Source organism: Centruroides sculpturatus, unplaced genomic scaffold, assembly GCF_000671375.1.
Source record: "Centruroides sculpturatus isolate CEXI.00-Female unplaced genomic scaffold, Cexi_2.0 scaffold20, whole genome shotgun sequence".
Taxonomy (NCBI): Eukaryota; Metazoa; Arthropoda; class Arachnida; order Scorpiones; family Buthidae; genus Centruroides; species Centruroides sculpturatus.
Genome location: NW_019384333.1, coordinates 1 through 25355, shown reverse-complemented (window position 1 = coordinate 25355; position 25355 = coordinate 1). Strand labels below are relative to the sequence as shown.

The window sequence follows — 25355 nt, the reverse complement described above, 5'->3', positions numbered from 1 at the left end:
ATATTATGTAAAGATTCTAATTTATATCTGTAAATTGTTCTTCAATTCAGCATTATTTGACAAATCGTTTCAAGTCAATTTTAATACAAATCATCTAGTCACTTATGTCAATCCATAATTATGGATTATCTAACAAATATACAATATAGAAGAAGATACCAATCTATATCATTAAATGCAAATATCAAGCTTATCATCATATGTGTCACTGCAATCAAAAGTGCCATTATTAATTGACTTATCCTTGTAAAATAGTAAAAAGGATATTCAGTAAGTACATTTTAAAGTATAATAAAATAATAACAGCAGATCATTAAGTTTGATTTACAGATAATAAAGAACTAAATATAAATAAATTTAGAATATAAAAATGAATTCCATTTTATTAAAAATAAAAAAAAAAAAAACATTAATAACTATATTTTTGAAAGGTGATAATACAATCTAATTAAGCCAAAGTAAACATTTTTATAATTTGTTCTATTCAGATTATTTTAAAGATAACAGACTAGAATGAAAGACATTGATCAAAATGAAGAAATTTTTTAATATCACGAATACATACCACTATAAAAAAAGTAATAATAAATTTTATAAGTTTATAGTTTTATTTAATTAACTGCTTATATTTGTTTAGTAATTTGTCAGTATAACAGGATATACAACTGTTTTAATTAAAATATAGTAGTAAACATCTATTCTACTGTACACACATATACAAACACTATTGCATGCTTTCAACACTAAAGACAAAAATTAAATTTAAACATTTATTTGTCATAATGAAATCAATTCTACATTTTTTACTTTCACCTTCTTTATATGATGCTAAAATAACTGATAAAGTATATTTTATTTTATCAACTTTCCTAATTTTTATATCATTTTATAATAATTTACCATTTTTACAATAAAAGAAAATGAAACACTGAAATAACTAATCATTCCAAATCCAAACAAAGATTCAAATTACACAACAAATAACAATAATTTTGCAGTTTTAATAAAATCATGAAAGCTTAAATGTTGTTTTTGATAACATTCTAAGTAAATAAAAATATCTTCTAATTTGTAATATAATAAAAGTAATTTTAACGCAATGCAAATATGAATTTATATTACTCCCTTTAATACTGTATTCTAAATTCTAAATAATGTATTTTAACTCAAAAATTTTAAATATTTATTCTTCATAAAAATCTTATATTTATTTTTTTCAAATTTAGTTTAGTATTTATTATTATGATTATTATTAAGTACTGTACCAACACCAAAATAATAACCATAATAATAAATATTAAACTAAATTTGAAAAAAAAATAAATATAAAAAATTTTAATGTCAACAACATCCACATTCAAATGGGTTCAAAAGTTAGTTATTCAGCTTCTAAATAGAACTTTTTAAATAGTTCCCTGAGAGTTATTAAATAGGAAGGGATAATTATTGAAAAGTCATCAGCTCTTCAGATAGAAGTTTAAGTAGGATATTATAATAATATCAATTAAAGCATGGACTAACATACTTAAAATAAAGGGAATTAAAGGCATTGCTTGTGTATATAGATTTTCACATAATCCAAAAATGTCTGGAATTTTACATCTAAACTTCTAAATGTTAAAAGGACTTCTTTGAATATACCAGACTTCAAGATCTGTAATATTTACAATTGATTTGAATCATTACTTCACATTTAGCAATAATGGACATTTTTCACTACTGCCCTCAGTCTTTTTTCTGTCTAATATCACAAATTCATAATGCTATTTCCTTATTGTCAGTTTCTACTAATAGTCTAGATCAGATTTCAGCTGTATTTTATCCAATACCAACACTAATCAGCTACAATTATCTCTTGCATTTTTACCAATTTAACAATCCATGTTTTTATTCTAGATCTGTGGATAAACTCCACTCTGATTGCTTTTCTCAAAAATAATGGAAAATCATTTCATTCCATTGCTATTTTGTCTGCAATGATAAAGATTTTGAGCATTGCTTACATGTCTTCATTTATCTTAAAGTATGTGTGCAAATTTCACCCTACCAGCATTGCTCTACCTTTAATCACTTCATGTGCTCCAATTTGTTACAAATATAAGCCATTATTCTTGATCATTTTGAGCGTACATCACCACCATCATATATTATTTATCTCAATATTAAACTAGCATTTGATTCTGTGTTATCTTATTGACTGTTAGATATTTTATTAAATTATTTTGATATCTATTCTTCAATTATAAATTGGCTCAATTCTTTCTTCTGTTAAAATCATTTGGTATTAAATTTGGAGATTTTTCTTGTTTAATCCATTTTCTCCAATATGCAGCATTTCTCAAGGCTCTATCCTGAGTAGTCTTTGGTTTATCTGCTACCCTGATTTCCCATTGCCATGGCTAACCTTCCTTCTATTATTATTTTATATAACAAAATTAAATTGACTAATTTGAATTCTGGCCTTCTCCAAGATGATAAAAGTAATAAAGTCATTTACAGTCATCCCTTGTTTTTGTCATCCTCAACTTTGTTACTCTTATTTTATCACCTCTTTTAGAAAACCCCATAGAATTTGATTATACCACTTTGTCACTTAAAATACTAATAAAATAATTTGAAACTCTTATTTATTTCATCATTAATTTTATAGGCATCTTGATCATTACAATGGGTTAACAAAATTTTATACAACTCATACAAAATGCTGTTTTAAAACTACCAATATATATAAATACATGAGATAAATATGAATATAAATATAAAAATATGAGATAAATACACAATCTCATATTTAAGTCAAACTGAAGAAATATACGTACAATAAATAGTACACGTTACAGCAAAACCTTGTTATTTTGATATTGGATAAGTCGAAGTATTGCATAATTCAAAGTCAAGTCCCCTGCCAAGAGAATAAGATTTTGCATATATTTTAGTTTTAATAATTCAAAATATGCATACAATGAAATTTAAAGTCATTATCTGGTCTGGTGACCTGCAAAAACATTGTTTAATTTGAAATCTTCCATCATATTATGTTTATAAGAAAGTTTCCATGACCAAGTGGCAGTTTCAGTTTTGCCAATTATACATTGTAGATTTGTTGGACATCCATTCAAGGCCATTTGGACATAGTATATGTTGCCAATGAAGAGAAAGGTATTTTATTTTTTATTTTTATAAAAGAAATTTATTTTGTATTTAATTATTTTGGACATCTTTTGCAAAAATCTACTGTTTCAATAATTCCAAAGTCCATTAAATACACATGTGTATTCAGGATAGAATGCATACATAGTCTTAGCCATTAATAGTGATTGTTTTCATCAGATCAGATAATTTTCGTAATCTCAAACTCAAGTAAATTCTTCATAGAACTAGCCATTGGTCCTCTAGATGAAATTCACAGATAATTTTTATTGAAGCAATTAAGTTCTTTCACTTCACACAACTTCATTCATACGTTATTTTCAGGTTTTCCTTTGAATGCAGTTTTGTTTTCATTCAGTACAAGTCAACTAGCAATTTTTTTTTGAAATAGCTTAAATTACTAAGTAATAACTCATAATATTAACATATTTGTAACTAAACTGGTAAAATTATATAAGATAATGTCATAATTTTATTCAGAAATTATAAAAAAAACATTCAATTTGAAAAAAGTTTGGATAATTGAAAGTCATGTTTTTTTGATCCCTTGAGTTTTGAAATAAGCTTTTTTTTTACTGTATATTTACATTTTTGAAATTTTTTACTCTTAAATGTTTGTAAGCATTACAATATAAAAATATATATTTTAAAGTTTCTTTTTTCCATTTAAATTACACAGTTTCTTCTATATTTTTAAAAATAATAATTACAACAAAAATTGTCTTCAGTTATGTCACATTCAAACACCAGGAACAAAACAGTCTTTCTTTGCAGAGACAACCTTTTATTACAGGCTTTGCCTCTGCAAAAATATGTAAAACAGTAATTTTTTATAATTGCAACAGTACATTTTTTTAAATTATAAAAATACCATCTAACTTTTTAATTGAAATTATGTATTTTTTTAATTATTAGCCTATCATCAGTGAACATTTTAACTATTTTACATACTTTTGCAGATGCATAACCTCTAATAAAAAGGTTGTCTGTGCAAAGAAAGACTTTTGTTCCTGGTGTTTGAACATGATAGAAATGAGGACACTTAGTTTCGTCTATATTTTTTAAAATTGTAAAAATACCATCTGCCTTTTTAATTATAATTATTATTAAATATCTTCCCTTTCACTAACAATGATGTCTCTTTAGATTTAATTGCAACTGTGCAAGTAATCTTACCATACCAATACAGAGATGAGTTTTATAGTACTCAAAGTTTACAGTTTCAGGCATCACAGATATAACACTGATTTTGCTATGCCACAGAAATCTCCAAAATAGATAGCAAATACGTATTAATTAAATTTGAATTTTGATTTTCTCATGTACACACAAATCCTAATTGACTTAATATATTATGAATATCAAAAAGCCTTACATATTGTAAGGTTGTATCTTTATTAATTGATGAATATAATAATTTCTTATAACACAATTTCAGTAATCTATTTTCAGACATTCTAATACTGCATTTGAACACAATCCACGACTCACTTTGTTATCGATTTACCCACAATCTCAATTACAACTGCCGCCAGTTGAACATCAAGCTGTTTGCACAGGTAGTCCGCTTGAGAAAAACCCGGCTATTGCACGCAAGGATAAAACTGACATAACTACTCGATAAGTCACAAACACCAAGAAACAAAATGGAAGTTTTGGTTACAAATAAATACTTTTTCTTGCCATATATCTAATAATAGCCAGATCTCATCTTCTCTCCAAACATCTTTTTTATTTTTCTGTTGATAGCTCGACATGTGTTCCGCAGCCATCCTGTTTCTTTTCATGTGCATGGAATTGTGAGAACTCTCTTATGACTGGATCTAGTTTCAAAAACTATCAAGTCAACCACAATTGAACCTTGTTTCAGTTGAGATTGAAACGATGGAGAAAAATCGCACCACTGGCACAGTCGCCGATCTTATCACAATCTAGATTGAAATGCTCAGTGCAAATGGGATATAAGAATTTGCATTCAGTATCATAAGATTAACTTAACATAAATCATACATAAATAAACAAAATCATACATAATATGTTAGAAACAGGTTAGCCTGTTTCTAACATAACCATAAATCCAAGAGTGGATCTAGAAATTTATAAGTACAGTACCTGTATTTAAAAAAAAAAAATTATTTTCTCCAAGAGGACATTAGAAAAAGATAACATATACAGTAGAGCATCAATTATCCGACTCAATTGGGGACTGGGGTTGGTCGGATAATTGAAAAGTCGGATAACCGAAAAGTATGAAAAAATCCATTATTAGTGTAGTATATTATTATATTCCATGTAATTAGTATATTAGTATATTGCTATTAACCTACTTCGCGTTGAATTTTCCTCCATGTTAAGCCTATCAAATTTTTTTTTAAATAATAATCGTCACTATTGTATCGTTAAAAATTAGAAAATTAAGCCTCGTTTAAATACTAGGTCCCTTTCATGGTCGAGCCAGGGTTGCCAGCTAAAACACGTAAAAATAATATTAAAGTAGCCAAGAAATAACCAAATATTGTAGCGCCACATCACTAGCGGACATTTGAATTTGCCGACTAGAACGCGGTCGGTTAACCAAGGTGACGGTTAATTGGGGGTCGGATTATCGATGCTCTACTGTACCACTGTCTGTTGGTGTTACATAAAAATAATTTATTTTGCAAGTACTCTCAACAGTATATAACTATCCTCTTCAGGCAGAATCATTCGGAGAGAACAAAACATTTGAAATTCAAGAAAAAGAACCTGAACTTTAACCAACATTTTTACAGTTTTTCAAATTATTAGAAAAAACTGTAAAATTACTCACAAAATAAAAAATTACTAAAAGATAACTGATAATGATGATAATATACAAAAAAATTACCATTTTCCTTTATATTATCATCATTATCAACTATTCTATCCATAAATATAATTATATGAATAGACTAAATTATCAATGTATAATTTACCACACTTAAGTACAGTTTCCTTACCAGCACTTCTTGCTTTTTTCATTTCTTGCCTAAGTTTAAATCTTGCTTAAAAGTTGCAATTTTTCAATAAAAAAGACCTATATATACATGGGGGACCAAAAAACCGGATTTTTTGTATAAAAACTTTATTTATTAACTTTTTTACAAAATTTCTTCAGTCACCTTCAAAGTACTCTCCATTAGATGCAATGCACTTGTAAAGTCTTTTTCCCCACTGTTTGAAGCATCTCTGGAACTCTTCAACCTTGATATCGTCCAGTGCCCTTAGCAAAGCTGTTTTTACCGCCTCCACATCATCAAAATGCTTCCTTTTTAGATTTTTCTTCATTCTTGGAAACAGAAAAAAGTCACACGGGGCTAGGTCTGGTGAATACAAAAGGTGGGGAACGACAGGCCATCCCCGAGAGGCCGAACAGTGGGTCACTCATAAGGCCATGTGTGCAGGGGCATTGTTGTAATGAAGGAACCAGTCACCTGATCGCCAAAGTTCCAAACATTTCCTTCGCACATCCTCTCCCAGACATCTTAACACTTTTTTTATGGATTTTTTCAACGTTTTCATCGTTTTGAGACGTTGAAAGACGCCCAGAGCTTTGCAGGTAGAACAAAACAGTAAGAGAAACACAACACTACACTCAAATGTAAACCTACAAACTGACGCCGTTTGCACAGCTGTTTCGTGATGGTCTCTACTAACCCCATGTAACCAGAGAACTCTCTACTATGTCTACGAATGGCAGTGTGCTCTCAGTTCGGATTTTTTTGGGTCCCCCCTCATATATAGGTCTCTTTATTGAAAAATTGCAACTTTTAAAATATATTTATATTGTAAAACTAACTATAAATTAAATTAAAAATAAATATTTATGTAGGATTTGATAAATGTTTTGTGTGAATTATGGACAACAAAAATGGGAAGAAAAAGAATAACCTTAAATTTGGAAGAAAATAAAATAAAATTTTCAAACTATTAAAAAAAAAGAGCATAATAAGAAAAGCAATTGCAGAATAGTTTAATCTTTATCCAACTGTGATAAGCAAGCTTAAAAAAAATTAAAACATCTTAATCCTTTCAACATTAGGTTTGCCTGGAAAGTTAATAATTTCAAGGTTATCAGATATGCTAAAATTCTTGAGAAAATGGGTATTATCAAAAGTAGCAAGTACTTCAAACACGATAAATTCTCATTTTTGCCAGCAAAAGGGTTAATTCCAGAGAACTGGTACAATACCTTTAAAACAAGAAAATATATTCACAATCAGAAAAATTTGCTGATTTAGAATAACTTTAATATATTTTTAAAAATAACTCTTTTATTGGTTATGTTTTCAAAATTAGGATGGGGATGATGGAATGAAGCCACTATACTCTATATATCAGTACAGAGACACATCATGATTAGATTCTATATTTGGTGGTATTTATTGGGTTTTGGGTGAAGAGGATGGAGGGGTCACACCCTAAAATATCATTAAAGTGCATTATCATCAACTTAGGTATGCCACAAAGTTTCAAACTTCTTTCTTGATCAGAAGTGAATGAAATTGGGGTCTTGTTGAAATTGGAATTTGAAGACAATACAAAGCAAGTTAAAGTAAAACATTACAAGTTGCTCAGAAAATGGGAATTTCTCATAACAGTTTTAAAATCTTCACTGAATGTATATAATACAATAATTGCAAGTGCAAATTTCGATGGTGCAATTGCTGCAATTCCAAAAGTGTTTTTTTTTTTTTTGGCAATATTTACAATGTTAATGAAACAAGAATTGTCTTTAAAGAATTACTAACAAGACTTTATGACAGAAAGGTCAATAATCTAAAAAATTCTAAAGAACAAATCACTGTCTTGTTTTGTCTCAAAGCAAAAGGAAAAATGAAAATCACAAGTAATTAAACAGTAAGCACCATTGATGCTTCAAGAATATTAATTTAAAAGATTTGCCACTTTTACTCATACTTATTAATACTGGAGTGGAAATACATCACTGAAACATGTTTGTAGTATCTTCTAAACAATTCTCCAGTAGCTTATTACCTTGATGAAGACTAACATTTTCAATCCTTCAACTGGCTCGTCTTCAAATCAAACATAAATGACGTCACATAGCAAATTTAACCTAGATACACATTTGGTTAACGAAACATTTTTAAAACGTAGCATGTTCAACCTGAAGACAATCTAGCTGAAGAATCAAAACTGTTAGTTGTTATCAAGATAATAAGCTACTGGAGAATTGTTTAGAAGGTACTATAAAGAAAGTTTGGTGCTATTTGCCAGTTTTTAAACTGCACAAAAGAATTCAAGGATTGATTTTAAAATATTCCAAGTATGACTAGATAAATGAAAAAAAACACTTTTAGTTCCAAGCAGCCAAAGAATACATTTACAGATAGAAAAGTTACCCTTATGGATAATTGCACCATTTACTCATGATAAAGAATATAACTGACACTATCAAGTGTCAATATCTATAGTAAAATAGTTACTGATGTACACAGTATATATATTCTTAACATTACAGATAAACTTCTGAATATTACTCTTAAAAATGTTTATTTTCTTGATAGTTCTTGATCTCAAGTTAGTATATCATCAAAGACATATGGAATGCACTCATCAAAAGATGATGAGTGCATTCCAAATGTCTTGTTTCTGTTATTAATGTTGATTTGTCTGTAAGAACCAAACCAAGAATCATCTCAAATGCAAAGACTAGAAAATGACTAATAACAATTTTTCAACTGTTTCAAAAGCACTCACATTACAAATGCAACAGATGTCCTTACATATATACTGTTAAACATCATACTGTTTGGAAAACATAGATATTATAACTAGTATCTCCCTTAATCAGTATCAAATACCAACCAACCATGTCAGAAGAATGAAGAGAAAAAAGCAAAAATTTACTTTTCATTCATTGTACGGTTTTCATTATGTATTTATCACAAACACAAAGCCAAAGGTATCTTGTATAAGATTGTCATTTTATTAGGCTGCAATTTGAAAAAATTGTAGACCTATAAATTTCCACTGTCATCCATCTGTCCTTCCTTAATCTCAAGAACAAAGTTAGATAGATGAAAGCCGAGAGCAGATGTGGAAAGCTTAAGGATAAGAGGCCCTGATTAACTATACTATGTAAACTTTCAATTCAAACCAGAAGTCTCAAAATTTCAATTTAAAAATTTCCCCTGAAAGGAATCAGATAGATGACTGGTACAACTCAATTGCTAAAGGAAAAGTATGATGTACAGGGGAAATACTAATTTGAAGATGGGAGTATATATTTTAAATTAAATAAATTTAAAAATATGATTAAAAATCACAGCTTGGCATTGTGATGATGTCACAATAAATATTTGCTCATTTTTATAATAAATATTTTTTAGCCAGAATAAGATTTTTAAAAATTTTGCATACAAAAAAATAAAAAAGAATTAAAATTATACAGCCAAATAATTACTAGATTATATTGAGCTATTTTACTGCTACTATTAATAATTAAATGCCAAGTAATTTGGCACTATCACATTTTAGATGTTGATGTTTGTTGAAATTTTTTTATAACTTTTATCATTGCTTAAAGCAGGGTTCACTGAACTTTTTTCACAGCAGGCCAGATAAGTGAAAGAATGACGAACGCAGGCCGCATAACCATTTTGTTCAATACAACATACTAAATACACAAAAAATAAAGACAATCAGCATTTATTTACCAATACACAAATACGATCGCTGCAGCAAACTTGTAATTGCTTTCCTTAGAAACTTCATTACAAAAAGCGCTCTGATATCCAAAGTCACAAAAAGTCACCAAAGTTTTTATTTCACTGATTTATCTAAAAATTATATTACTGTCAGATGAAAAAATCAGATTGGACCAATTTTGGCATTTTTACTTACACTTATTTTAATTTTTTACATAGTAAGTTTATCTACAATCTATGATATTTCCATATAAAAAATTATATTTTAGCTCATTTGTGGCATAGTGCGGCAATGGACCGGATGAAAATGACCTTGCAGGGCCTAGTTTGGTGACCCATGGCTTAAAGCAAAACCTTACTAATTATAAAAATAATTTAGAAGAACTTGAAGGAGTGATGTTTTTAACTAGTTTTATGGTTCTCTTCATGACCAATTTTATATAATTTTTTTTTATCATCATTTTCATGTAATTTATTCAAAATATGAAAAACTCATAATTGATATTATATATATATATATTGATATTAAGTGCACTAGCATTATTATAAAATCAAAGTGTTGAAAATTGTGTATGGAGTACATTGTCAACATGTTAAAAAAAATGTACACATAATATTCAATTACAGAAACATTACAGTATTAAAAAGACGAGAAAATTATCATCCAGGCATTAAACAACGTACAAGTATTGCTATAAACAACTAGCGCTTTCGACAAAACTATATAAACTATAGTTTCGTCAAAAGCACTAGTTGTTTACAGCGATACTTGTACGTTGTTTAATACCTGGATGATAATTTTCTCATTTCTTGCTATTGATCTACTGATCGGCATGAGGTCCAATTTCTTTCACTTTTAAATTATAGTATTCAATGTTTATTGCATTTTATATTAATTATAACAGGAGAGAAAAAGTAAACTAGAAGAAAATATTGGAATCATAATAAAATCTTAAAAATGGAATCAAAAACATTAAATTTACAATTTTAAGAACCAAAACTATTCCCAAATTCTAATCTAATTCACCTAAACTATTTAATCAATAAGCTTAATTTTTTGTTATTTTCAGTCTATAAGATATCTGATTAATCAATCAGACAAATTTGATTAATCAAATGAATTCTTATAACCCAAAACAGCCTTAACAGTTTGATATATTATAATCAAATTATATTAAAATATTTGGCTATATTAAACTTCTTTATATTCGTATGTCAATTGCCAAAATGATTCAGCATAAAGTCATGATGAATTATTACTACAGTATTATTACTGAAAGATAATTAGAATTATTATTTTACATTAATCCGGTGTGTGAACATTCTTTATACATAGTGAGTTATGCCGACTAATAAATATCGCAATAGAATTATTTGTTTATGCATCATTGGAAAAGTTAAAAATTTAAAACAAAATATTTTAATTTATTGATTCTTAAAAATAATGTAAAAATCAAGTATTTTTAGAAAACTGAATTACTATATAATAGTAATTGCATTCATTATTATTAATGTAAGAATAAATCAATGTTTATAAAGTCAAAAAATTTTAATTTCAATCATTTGCAAAAAACAAAAAAAATGTTTATCTGTATATAATTTCATCAGATATTAGAATTTATTAACATTTCATCACCAATAGCAATAAAATGGGACAAGAAGAAATAATGTTAATTATGTGTAAAGTGTGAGGATTTATATTTCTAAGTAATAAAACACATACATACATATCTATACATATATATTGTACATTTTACTAATTATGGTAATTACTTCATGCTCTATACTAAAAACTGCTAATATCTTGAGATATTTTATGTATAATTTCGCTAAAACATTTAATTATGAAACAAATTTATAGATAATTACTAGTAATTATTGTTAAAAATTGTAGAATGACTTAATATGCAGCAAATTAAAGGTAATTAATAGAAGATCAAATGACACATTAACATGACACATCCAACCAATTTATCAGGTGTCCTTGACACATTAACATGTTGAAACAACCAATCATTTTACGTTCTGAATTCATGTTTTACTTAACTTCAACTTATTAAGGAAAGTAATTTTAAATAAAAATTCTTTGTATGTAATAAAAATGTTAAACTATAAGAATTTGATCGAAATGTAAAATGATGAAAAATTTTCTGACATCATCATAAGATTTTGTAAACATTTTAACGAAAAATAAAATTCTGCATTATTAACTCTTCTAATACATCGCAAAAGATAAAAATTTATTCCGACAATATAAATTATCACAGATCATTTTGATTTCATTTTCATAAATATTAATCAAATAATATTTTAACTTTCAATTATGTATTTCAAAATAAAGTAATACAGCAATGAATTTATTGGAAAATATATTTACTTTCTTTTTATAAATTAAACTAGCTGCAAGGACCCACTTCGCTGGGTTTTTATTTGTATGTAATATAGTTTTTTTTTATATATAAAAGACTGTTTTTCTAAGTAATCTAGAATCTAGCTGCAAGGACCAGCAAAAACGCAAAAAAACCGCCTGTAAATCTTGCATGCCGCTTTATATTAACACTTCCTTTGTTACTCAACATTTCCATTGTTAACATTTCCATTCTTAACACTTCCATTGTTAACACTTCCATCGTTGACACTGTTACACATCTTCAAAGTCAACCACTTTCAACCCCATATCTCCCGCACCCTTATAGCTATCGAGACGCAACCACCATAGTGCACGAATGGAGACTTGGGGCTACTACCACATACAAACACCATTCATGTGCAATGTGTAGTTTTGGCTAAAAAGTGAAATATAAGGACACACACGTCCATTTTTATATATATATATATCATGATTTGAGTTTGCAAATCATTTTTTTTTATTACTTTATTTTATAATTAATAATATTCAATAAAAGTTAAATTAAATTTCATAATGATTCATTGAATTTTATTTCAGTTAGTACAGAATTTGAAAGTAAGGTTATGTGACAATTAACACTGAGTTAGAATTTGGTATTTGAGCTTGTTTCCCATTTTGTAAACTAAAATATTAGAGAAGTATTGTTCAAGTGCCAATTTTTATTAAAATTTAATTACTTATAAAGAATGAAGTTATGAAAAATATGAGAAGTAGGAATATGCAATACGCACATCATATAATATAAATCAATATAGAAGGACTGTTTAACTTGTGAAATATTTGTTTTTTCCTAAATGAAGCTATTCATTCAAAAAGAACTACAGCTTCATTTAATTCTATGTAAATACAATATATAAATTGATATATAGTGATTAGAAAAAGTTGGAAATTATTTACAAAATTTTCACTTATATTAAATTCAAAATGAAGAAGGGATTTCTGATTTTCAATGGAATACAATAAAAAATATATCAGGCAAAAATTTTGAAATTTCTTAAAATATTCTTTAGAAAAATTGAAAGTTTTGCCTAAATATTTTTTTTATTTTATAGGTTTTATGAAAACTATCAAATAAAAGTATAATTAATACAACAACTATACCATTTCAGTAGGAAAAATTAGGATATAAAAAATGAAATTTTATTTTATGATTTTTAAATATAATTACTAAAAGTGATTCTTATAATCTACATAACTTTATTATATATTATGTTAAATATAAAGAAGAACAATTGTAATAAAATTAACACACAACCAACCATACGAATCGGGCAGATTACAAACAACAAATATTAAATTTAAAAATTATGCTGCTTGTAATCTGCCTGATTAGTACGGTTGAAGGTTGGTTGTGTATTCGTTTATATTTATCGCGTTAATGTAATGTTGTGTTGTTGTCTTAAAAAAATTATTTTCTATCTAAAATTAGCATGTAACAAGCCTTAGCTTTTCCCAATATAACAAACTTTATGTAACTTATGTAGTAAGTATACCATTTCATTGTGAATGACAATTACAAATTTTACATATCATATTTAAATTTTGAATACGATTTGCTTATACTGTATTTAGAATATAAAATTACTTTTGATATCTGTACTGTAAATAAAATCATTTTAATTTGTATAATAATACACAAATTTAAAATGTAAAAAGTTAATTTCTTAAAAACAATAACTATATTAAGTAGTGAATGATTTTTTTTTTACAAACAAATTTTAAAAATCATTTAAATAAACAATTAATGTTGAAATTATTTAAAAACTGTTTACAATTGGATTAAATTGTTCAGTAATTATAATTAGAATATTACATTTAAAGAAAAATATGTTAATTACTTTTTTTATAATTTTTTGGAAAGAAATTTCTAAAATTCTTAATCTGACTTAACACAGAATGTCAAAGGATATTTTAATCTTTTAAAACTATCCTATAATATTTCAAGTTTCTATTCCAAAGTATTTTTGAGATGTTTACTGAACATAATCACATCAAAATCAATAACAATCAGATAGCAGATAAAAATTTTTTCTTCTCTCTCTTTAAATATTTCAAAATATATCAAAAATTTAAAGTATTTTAACTTATAAATACAACAAAATAACATCTTAGCAAATGCCAAAAAACATACTTTAATATTCTCAATAGATTTAGATCACGACGTATCTTTTATTCACTAAAAACATCTGGCCTCAAAAGCAAGCTGTTTATCATTCGAGTTGTCTAAATTATTTATGTAATAAATATTTCTTAGGATAACTGATATTTAGGGTACGAAACATTTCTTAGGAAGAACGTAACGCAAGAAAAAAATGAAAGTTAATTTAATTACGATCACATTTTTTCGTAATTACTCTACATTTCTAAATTAAATTTACGCACTTAACAAGTGATAATTTACGTGCGAAGGAAGTTTAATTTGTAACTCATCCCGAAATAAATAACAAAAGACAATGTTTTCAGAACTAACATACAAACAAGCTAATTTCAAACATCAGCTGATATGAAAACACATCTATTACTCATCATAACAACAGTTACAGATCATTATCCTGTGCATGTTATTTAACATGCCCAGGATAATGATCTGTATATGTAGTGTTAACGTTGTGCTTTGAACTTTGAGTGTTGTACACTGTATTTGGATATATGATTAGTTTGAATCATGTATAATCAGTGTATTATTTATAACGATTTAATACAAAGGTATGATCTTTTCTTTGTTGAATCAATTAAGTAGTTTAATATTTTTTGTCACACAGAAAGCTATCAGTTTTTCTGATCATCCTTATAGTAATTATGTTTGCACGCGTAAATTATTAATGTATATTAAATGAATAATATATAAATTTGGCTCTTACTTTTGGAAGATTCGGTGGAACTCTCGGTCTTCAACAATCCACCACATGTGAAAAGAAGAAGGAAAAGGAATAGGAGTTTGTACATTTCAGTTTACTTATGTGGCCACTGTGGATACCATTTCGAGACTTTCCTTGACAAATACTTCTGCAATAATCGAGACCACACCAGACTTTCTATCGGAAACTTTTCAACACCATTCGATTAACCCTAACCTTGAAAGATACTTGTTTATTGATGACGTCATTCACTTTGCAGTGTATGTTTGCCAATCACGATCCGTGTTTGAACACTTGTCTATTATGCTTGCGCAACAATAATACGGAAATTCGTTGTAGCCATATCAATTCGCATAATTTCCTTCCAATTTTCTTTTTTTTTTTTTCTTTAATGTAATATAGATAAATTATTTATCGTTTCTGTCTCTTTATTAATTTTAAATATTAAAATCAGCAAATCTTTTTTTTTCATAAAATATCGTGGTTTATTTCGATAATTCTACGTTATTTATTAAATCGGTACGTTTAAAAAAGGTTTGGCATAATTTAAAAAATAGTCAAATTTATTAGCGAGGTTGCGGCCGAAGTTTTCATCTCTCAAACGTGAACGTCGAACGTCGAGCGCCGCTTACAAGATAGCGGCGNATATATATATTGATATTAAGTGCACTAGCATTATTATAAAATCAAAGTGTTGAAAATTGTGTATGGAGTACATTGTCAACATGTTAAAAAAAATGTACACATAATATTCAATTACAGAAACATTACAGTATTAAAAAGACGAGAAAATTATCATCCAGGCATTAAACAACGTACAAGTATTGCTATAAACAACTAGCGCTTTCGACAAAACTATATAAACTATAGTTTCGTCAAAAGCACTAGTTGTTTACAGCGATACTTGTACGTTGTTTAATACCTGGATGATAATTTTCTCATTTCTTGCTATTGATCTACTGATCGGCATGAGGTCCAATTTCTTTCACTTTTAAATTATAGTATTCAATGTTTATTGCATTTTATATTAATTATAACAGGAGAGAAAAAGTAAACTAGAAGAAAATATTGGAATCATAATAAAATCTTAAAAATGGAATCAAAAACATTAAATTTACAATTTTAAGAACCAAAACTATTCCCAAATTCTAATCTAATTCACCTAAACTATTTAATCAATAAGCTTAATTTTTTGTTATTTTCAGTCTATAAGATATCTGATTAATCAATCAGACAAATTTGATTAATCAAATGAATTCTTATAACCCAAAACAGCCTTAACAGTTTGATATATTATAATCAAATTATATTAAAATATTTGGCTATATTAAACTTCTTTATATTCGTATGTCAATTGCCAAAATGATTCAGCATAAAGTCATGATGAATTATTACTACAGTATTATTATTGAAAGATAATTAGAATTATTATTTTACATTAATCCGGTGTGTGAACATTCTTTATACATAGTGAGTTATGCCGACTAATAAATATCGCAATAGAATTATTTGTTTATGCATCATTGGAAAAGTTAAAAATTTAAAACAAAATATTTTAATTTATTGATTCTTAAAAATAATGTAAAAATCAAGTATTTTTAGAATACTCAACGCAGAACGCATTTTCATTCCTCGGATATGGTTAAGACATTAGAGTTTATATTTAAATGTTAATTCATTAAATTAGAATATTTTAATTTATTGATTTTACATTACATAAACAGCACACTATTTATATGGGAAAATTATTTTATCAATAGTATGGAACTGCTAGTTGCGTTATGATGGTCTTGATAGAATTTTCTTTTATACTATATGAATCTATATAGGCTGTAGTGATGTGCCGGATATCCGTATCCGTAGATATCCGAGGGAAAAAAGATCCGTATTTGTATCCGTTACGTTTCAGCGGATCTTTAACGGATCTTTTATCTTAATGAATTTCATTACTTATATAAAATTTTAAAGATAGGTAGCAATAAAATACTAATAACTTCAATTCAAATCACTTCTTATTTCTTAAAATCACATATTTTGCACATTCACATTGCAAAAATTTTATCATGCAGAATTCATTTACTATCGTAAAATATTTCCTTTTTTGTCAACGTTGTTTTTATTTTAACTCAACACTCCAAAAATACAAACATAATCTACGCTATCCTGTGTCACACTAAACTATAAACAAAAACACATGCAGTGCAAGTCAAAACACGTCGCGTTACTAACACAAAGCATCAACTATCGGTCCAAGGTCACACGCGCTGACTGAGTATAAAAGTTGAGATCCGTATCCGTGGATCTAGACACTAATGATCCGTATCTGTATCCGAGGATATACATTTTTAACGATCCGGCACATAACTAATAGGTTGATGAGGGGTCTTTGTACCCAAAATACATTCTAAAACTTGATTTTGGATATTTAAAGGCTATTTTGTAAAAAATTTAGTATACTTTGTTCCAGTTGTTCCCTGATGTGATAAGACCTCCAATTTATTACAGCCATATTTAATTGGGCTAATCAATTTAATCTCAATTTACATTGTGGGCTAGAAGTGTTATTTAATAATTAATATAACTATTTGAGGAAATATTCTAGATATATCATTTAAAAAATAACAAAAAAAATCAGACAAGGATTTTATACCTGACATTCTTGGTCATATCTTATAGGTGTGAACTGAAAAAGGTTTTTCTTCCTAATCTATGCATTTAATTTATAAAACATATATGTTTTATTTGTGGCAAAACATAGCAATGTGACTCACCTCTTGTTTCTGCTAGATATACAAGCTTACACTCTGATACTGCAATACTCCTTATGAAGATATAATTTTGGAAACTGAAGGTTATTCCAACTAAATCTCTCTTAAAAACTCAAAACTATAATCATATTTGGAATCACAGGCACAATATACTATGTAACGATGACTAAAAAGTATCAATTTTTGGAGGTAAAAACAAAAACTTGTTTCTTTAGGCCAAAAAATATAAGTGCATCAAAGTGGTGTTATACATGAAAAATTAATTTAAATTCTTTTTACCCCAATAAATTTATTTCTTGCATATATAAAAAGTCTCACAGAAGAAAATAACTTTACAATATGTACAGTGTGTGGGTAGGGAAGCTTTTGACCATAATGATATAAAATTATGTTCCAATACATTACTGAAGAGGTCAGTGGAAAGCCAACTATTTAATATGTTGTCTTGAATGTCCTATTTTGTGCAATATAGGAGAAAAATTCCTAGGTTTTATTTGTAACATCTTGTAATAATTTGTTGCTTTTATTTACTTTTTAAGACTACCAAAAGATATAATAGCCACTTAGTTCATTTGATTACATATATATAGGCAAATATTGATTGACTGCCTGGTGTATTTGACAATGATATAGATATGTAAATACCAATTACATATGAAATTATCTTAAACTGTGCAACAGTGGTTTATCAAAGATTTAGCTTTTTTGGTTTTTTTTTTGTAAAGAGAAAATTCTAACAATATGACAGAATATACAAAGTTATTTAAATAAATATAATAGATGAGAATATAAAATATCATTGTATTTTATTTTTCTTAAAATTGTAATTAAGCAACTATTTTACATCACTTTCATCAAATATTTTAGAATTATCATTTAAATTTAAATCAACCATTTGAATTTATTATCAGGATATATATATAAAATTCAAATGTTTGATTTATTAATGGTGTATTTGTGTTGCTGAAGAGGGTATGTACACACACTTCAGCAACACTGGCAATTCTGTGAAAAAATGTAAAATTTAAAAGTCAAATTATATTACATTCATTATTCCTCTTATCACTTTTTAACCTCCAGAATAACTTCAAAAACCAAATGTAATAGAAATGAAAGATTAAAATATCTTAGTTCTATTATATTAAATACTATTATTCTATATTATCAATAATAAACGAAATAATAAGTTATTGTACAGAAGAATATTTTGTTGATAACACTTACTTTTATGTTATTTGCAGCAAATTAAATATGCAGAAATTTTAATGCTGGTTTCAAAATTTAATCTCCAAGGTAACGTTTTAAAGTTCTGCCTGAAAATAATAATGCAAGTATCGAATCAGCATGTTTAATTATTTTTCTATATATTATTTTATTGTTTTAAAGTTCTATATTATTATTACATTGATAAACAGTATCAGAGAGGAAAAATAATAATTTTCTGTCTGTACTAATACAATAAAAACAAAACTGAATAAGTCATTGATACAATCCATGTGCACAGAATGAATGAGTCATTCACAATAAAAATAAACAGTATTCAATTTAACTGTAAAAGTTTATAAAAAATTTCTTTAAAATTCTGGATATAAAAAGAAATTAGAGTTGAAAGTAATTATCTACTGCAGTATTCTTAAAACTGAATCAAAGGCAAAATTTAGAAAAAAGTTGTAGAGAAAATGTGGTTTCTGTCTTCATAGTTTATCCAAGTTTTTAATTTTTATGGTTATTAAACCTTACATCCTTTAAAAATAATTTTATAACCAATTAATTTTATTGATAATTTTATAATATATAAAATAAGAATTCAATTCTGAAGTTTATATACCATCTATTGATCTACTGTATATAAACTTCATACAATACTATATATATATACTGTAAATCAATTCTTATTGGTTCATCAGTGTTTGTCCTTTATATAAATCTTCATTCTTAAACAGGTCTTGACCAAAGTTTGTACAAGTATTACTTAGACCCTGGAATTGATCCTAAGCTATATATTATCCCGAAAAAATTGGGGAAGTATATAGATTCTGCATCCTTTACATGTAGTACAATCTGTTGGCAAAAATAAATTCTAATTATTTTTGGATTGTTGATAAATTGTTGATTGTCCTGGCAATACCTGCCAAGTAACTTAATGCCTGCCTAAATGCATCATCAATGTAGAATTATATCAAAAAGTTCTCTCTTTCAATGAATATGAAGGTCTATCTATTAGGAGACAGATCTACAGAAAATTCTGCTAAACAACTTTTGCATCTTGATGATGACAAATTCACTGAAGATCCAGATACTAATTTAATAACACTTACTACAGAACCCACAAATGGATATATGAGAGAGCAATATTAGCATCTAAAAATAAATGTGTTGCCAAATGTACCCAGTGGAGTTTTTAAACTCCTTAGAACTAGATGGACTACCACCTATTAACTTAGATCTATAGATTGGAGCAGCAGTAATGCTTTTGCAAAATTTGGATCACTAAAGTTATTCAACAGGATGAGAAAGCTATTTTATCTGTCCTGCAAACCTGAGCAAATTTTTGTTTTTACAGTTTCATTGTTATAAATATTCAGGTCAATAAATGTACAGTTTAGTTAATAAAACTATTGTTTTCACACATACACACAATTCCACACCCCATCAAAAACCCAAGTAAGACTAAGGAATGACAAATTTAAAAATTATTTGATTTACATTTTTAAAATTTCAAAACAACTTTTAACAGTTTTAACATGTTTTAATTTTCAACTGATTTCATTCTAATTAGTTTTGATTTTATTTTTAATTTGGTTTCAGTGTAAAGACCAGTTTTAATTATGTTATTATTTTTAAATTCAATTACTATTTACTAGTGATGTAACGAATAGTATATTCGGCCTCAGGCCGAATACCGAATATTCGGCCAAGAGCGTGGCCGAATAGCCGAATATTCGGCCAAACTATTCGGCTCGATTAACGCACGTACGAAAATTGGCGCGCAAACCGCATTATGGCAAGGATCCTGCTCTCTAATGGCCCGCTGTCACTACGCTTCGCCAATCGCGTTAATTCTTGGCAGTTGTAGCCGACAGACAAGAGTGTCATGGAAGTATGTGATAAATGATGATATCAAATGTGGATAACAANCAAAAGTTTTTTTTTTTTTTGGCAATATTTACAATGTTAATGAAACAAGAATTGTCTTTAAAGAATTACTAACAAGACTTTATGACAGAAAGGTCAATAATCTAAAAAATTCTAAAGAACAAATCACTGTCTTGTTTTGTCTCAAAGCAAAAGGAAAAATGAAAATCACAAGTAATTAAACAGTAAGCACCATTGATGCTTCAAGAATATTAATTTAAAAGATTTGCCACTTTTACTCATACTTATTAATACTGGAGTGGAAATACATCACTGAAACATGTTTGTAGTATCTTCTAAACAATTCTCCAGTAGCTTATTACCTTGATGAAGACTAACATTTTCAATCCTTCAACTGGCTCGTCTTCAAATCAAACATAAATGACGTCACATAGCAAATTTAACCTAGATACACATTTGGTTAACGAAACATTTTTAAAACGTAGCATGTTCAACCTGAAGACAATCTAGCTGAAGAATCAAAACTGTTAGTTGTTATCAAGATAATAAGCTACTGGAGAATTGTTTAGAAGGTACTATAAAGAAAGTTTGGTGCTATTTGCCAGTTTTTAAACTGCACAAAAGAATTCAAGGATTGATTTTAAAATATTCCAAGTATGACTAGATAAATGAAAAAAAACACTTTTAGTTCCAAGCAGCCAAAGAATACATTTACAGATAGAAAAGTTACCCTTATGGATAATTGCACCATTTACTCATGATAAAGAATATAACTGACACTATCAAGTGTCAATATCTATAGTAAAATAGTTACTGATGTACACAGTATATATATTCTTAACATTACAGATAAACTTCTGAATATTACTCTTAAAAATGTTTATTTTCTTGATAGTTCTTGATCTCAAGTTAGTATATCATCAAAGACATATGGAATGCACTCATCAAAAGATGATGAGTGCATTCCAAATGTCTTGTTTCTGTTATTAATGTTGATTTGTCTGTAAGAACCAAACCAAGAATCATCTCAAATGCAAAGACTAGAAAATGACTAATAACAATTTTTCAACTGTTTCAAAAGCACTCACATTACAAATGCAACAGATGTCCTTACATATATACTGTTAAACATCATACTGTTTGGAAAACATAGATATTATAACTAGTATCTCCCTTAATCAGTATCAAATACCAACCAACCATGTCAGAAGAATGAAGAGAAAAAAGCAAAAATTTACTTTTCATTCATTGTACGGTTTTCATTATGTATTTATCACAAACACAAAGCCAAAGGTATCTTGTATAAGATTGTCATTTTATTAGGCTGCAATTTGAAAAAATTGTAGACCTATAAATTTCCACTGTCATCCATCTGTCCTTCCTTAATCTCAAGAACAAAGTTAGATAGATGAAAGCCGAGAGCAGATGTGGAAAGCTTAAGGATAAGAGGCCCTGATTAACTATACTATGTAAACTTTCAATTCAAACCAGAAGTCTCAAAATTTCAATTTAAAAATTTCCCCTGAAAGGAATCAGATAGATGACTGGTACAACTCAATTGCTAAAGGAAAAGTATGATGTACAGGGGAAATACTAATTTGAAGATGGGAGTATATATTTTAAATTAAATAAATTTAAAAATATGATTAAAAATCACAGCTTGGCATTGTGATGATGTCACAATAAATATTTGCTCATTTTTATAATAAATATTTTTTAGCCAGAATAAGATTTTTAAAAATTTTGCATACAAAAAAATAAAAAAGAATTAAAATTATACAGCCAAATAATTACTAGATTATATTGAGCTATTTTACTGCTACTATTAATAATTAAATGCCAAGTAATTTGGCACTATCACATTTTAGATGTTGATGTTTGTTGAAATTTTTTTATAACTTTTATCATTGCTTAAAGCAGGGTTCACTGAACTTTTTTCACAGCAGGCCAGATAAGTGAAAGAATGACGAACGCAGGCCGCATAACCATTTTGTTCAATACAACATACTAAATACACAAAAAATAAAGACAACCAGCATTTATTTACCAATACACAAATACGATCGCTGCAGCAAACTTGTAATTGCTTTCCTTAGAAACTTCATTACAAAAAGCGCTCTGATATCCAAAGTCACAAAAAGTCACCAAAGTTTTTATTTCACTGATTTATCTAAAAATTATATTACTGTCAGATGAAAAAATCAGATTGGACCAATTTTGGCATTTTTACTTACACTTATTTTAATTTTTTACATAGTAAGTTTATCTACAATCTATGATATTTCCATATAAAAAATTATATTTTAGCTCATTTGTGGCATAGTGCGGCAATGGACCGAATGAAAATGACCTTGCAGGGCCTAGTTTGGTGACCCATGGCTTAAAGCAAAACCTTACTAATTATAAAAATAATTTAGAAGAACTTGAAGGAGTGATGTTTTTAACTAGTTTTATGGTTCTCTTCATGACCAATTTTATATAATTTTTTTTTATCATCATTTTCATGTAATTTATTCAAAATATGAAAAACTCATAATTGATATTATATATATATATATATTGATATTAAGTGCACTAGCATTATTATAAAATCAAAGTGTTGAAAATTATGTATGGAGTACATTGTCAACATGTTAAAAAAAATGTACACATAATATTCAATTACAGAAACATTACAGTATTGAAAAGACGAGAAAATTATCATCCAGGCATTAAACAACGTACAAGTATTGCTATAAACAACTAGCGCTTTCGACAAAACTATATAAACTATAGTTTCGTCAAAAGCACTAGTTGTTTACAGCGATACTTGTACGTTGTTTAATACCTGGATGATAATTTTCTCATTTCTTGCTATTGATCTACTGATCGGCATGAGGTCCAATTTCTTTCACTTTTAAATTATAGTATTCAATGTTTATTGCATTTTATATTAATTATAACAGGAGAGAAAAAGTAAACTAGAAGAAAATATTGGAATCATAATAAAATCTTAAAAATGGAATCAAAAACATTAAATTTACAATTTTAAGAACCAAAACTATTCCCAAATTCTAATCTAATTCACCTAAACTATTTAATCAATAAGCTTAATTTTTTGTTATTTTCAGTCTATAAGATATCTGATTAATCAATCAGACAAATTTGATTAATCAAATGAATTCTTATAACCCAAAACAGCCTTAACAGTTTGATATATTATAATCAAATTATATTAAAATATTTGGCTATATTAAACTTCTTTATATTCGTATGTCAATTGCCAAAATGATTCAGCATAAAGTCATGATGAATTATTACTACAGTATTATTATTGAAAGATAATTAGAATTATTATTTTACATTAATCCGGCGTGTGAACATTCTTTATACATAGTGAGTTATGCCAACTAATAAATATCGCAATAGAATTATTTGTTTATGCATCATTGGAAAAGTTAAAAATTTAAAACAAAATATTTTAATTTATTGATTCTTAAAAATAATGTAAAAATCAAGTATTTTTAGAAAACTGAATTACTATATAATAGTAATTGCATTCATTATTATTAATGTAAGAATAAATCAATGTTTATAAAGTCAAAAAATTTTAATTTCAATCATTTGCAAAAAACAAAAAAAATGTTTATCTGTATATAATTTCATCAGATATTAGAATTTATTAACATTTCATCACCAATAGCAATAAAATGGGACAAGAAGAAATAATGTTAATTATGTGTAAAGTGTGAGGATTTATATTTCTAAGTAATAAAACACATACATACATATCTATACATATATATTGTACATTTTACTAATTATGGTAATTACTTCATGCTCTATACTAAAAACTGCTAATATCTTGAGATATTTTATGTATAATTTCGCTAAAACATTTAATTATGAAACAAATTTATAGATAATTACTAGTAATTATTGTTAAAAATTGTAGAATGACTTAATATGCAGCAAATTAAAGGTAATTAATAGAAGATCAAATGACACATTAACATGACACATCCAACCAATTTATCAGGTGTCCTTGACACATTAACATGTTGAAACAACCAATCATTTTACGTTCTGAATTCATGTTTTACTTAACTTCAACTTATTAAGGAAAGTAATTTTAAATAAAAATTCTTTGTATGTAATAAAAATGTTAAACTATAAGAATTTGATCGAAATGTAAAATGATGAAAAATTTTCTGACATCATCATAAGATTTTGTAAACATTTTAACGAAAAATAAAATTCTGCATTATTAACTCTTCTAATACATCGCAAAAGATAAAAATTTATTCCGACAATATAAATTATCACAGATCATTTTGATTTCATTTTCATAAATATTAATCAAATAATATTTTAACTTTCAATTATGTATTTCAAAATAAAG

At 27.1% G+C, this 25355-nt stretch overlaps 1 protein-coding gene across 1 annotated transcript in view; it reads right to left on the bottom strand.

The window, feature by feature from the left end:
* Positions 1–15385, bottom strand: part of LOC111630688 (low-density lipoprotein receptor-related protein 1-like) — a 138289-nt gene extending 122904 nt beyond the window's left edge. Inside the window, exon 1 of the mRNA XM_023374831.1 lies at positions 15114–15385. Coding sequence (XP_023230599.1) covers positions 15114–15198 — 85 coding nt within the window. The 5' untranslated portion in view covers positions 15199–15385. The remainder of the gene's footprint in view (positions 1–15113) is intronic.
* Positions 15386–25355: the final 9970 nt, after the last annotated feature.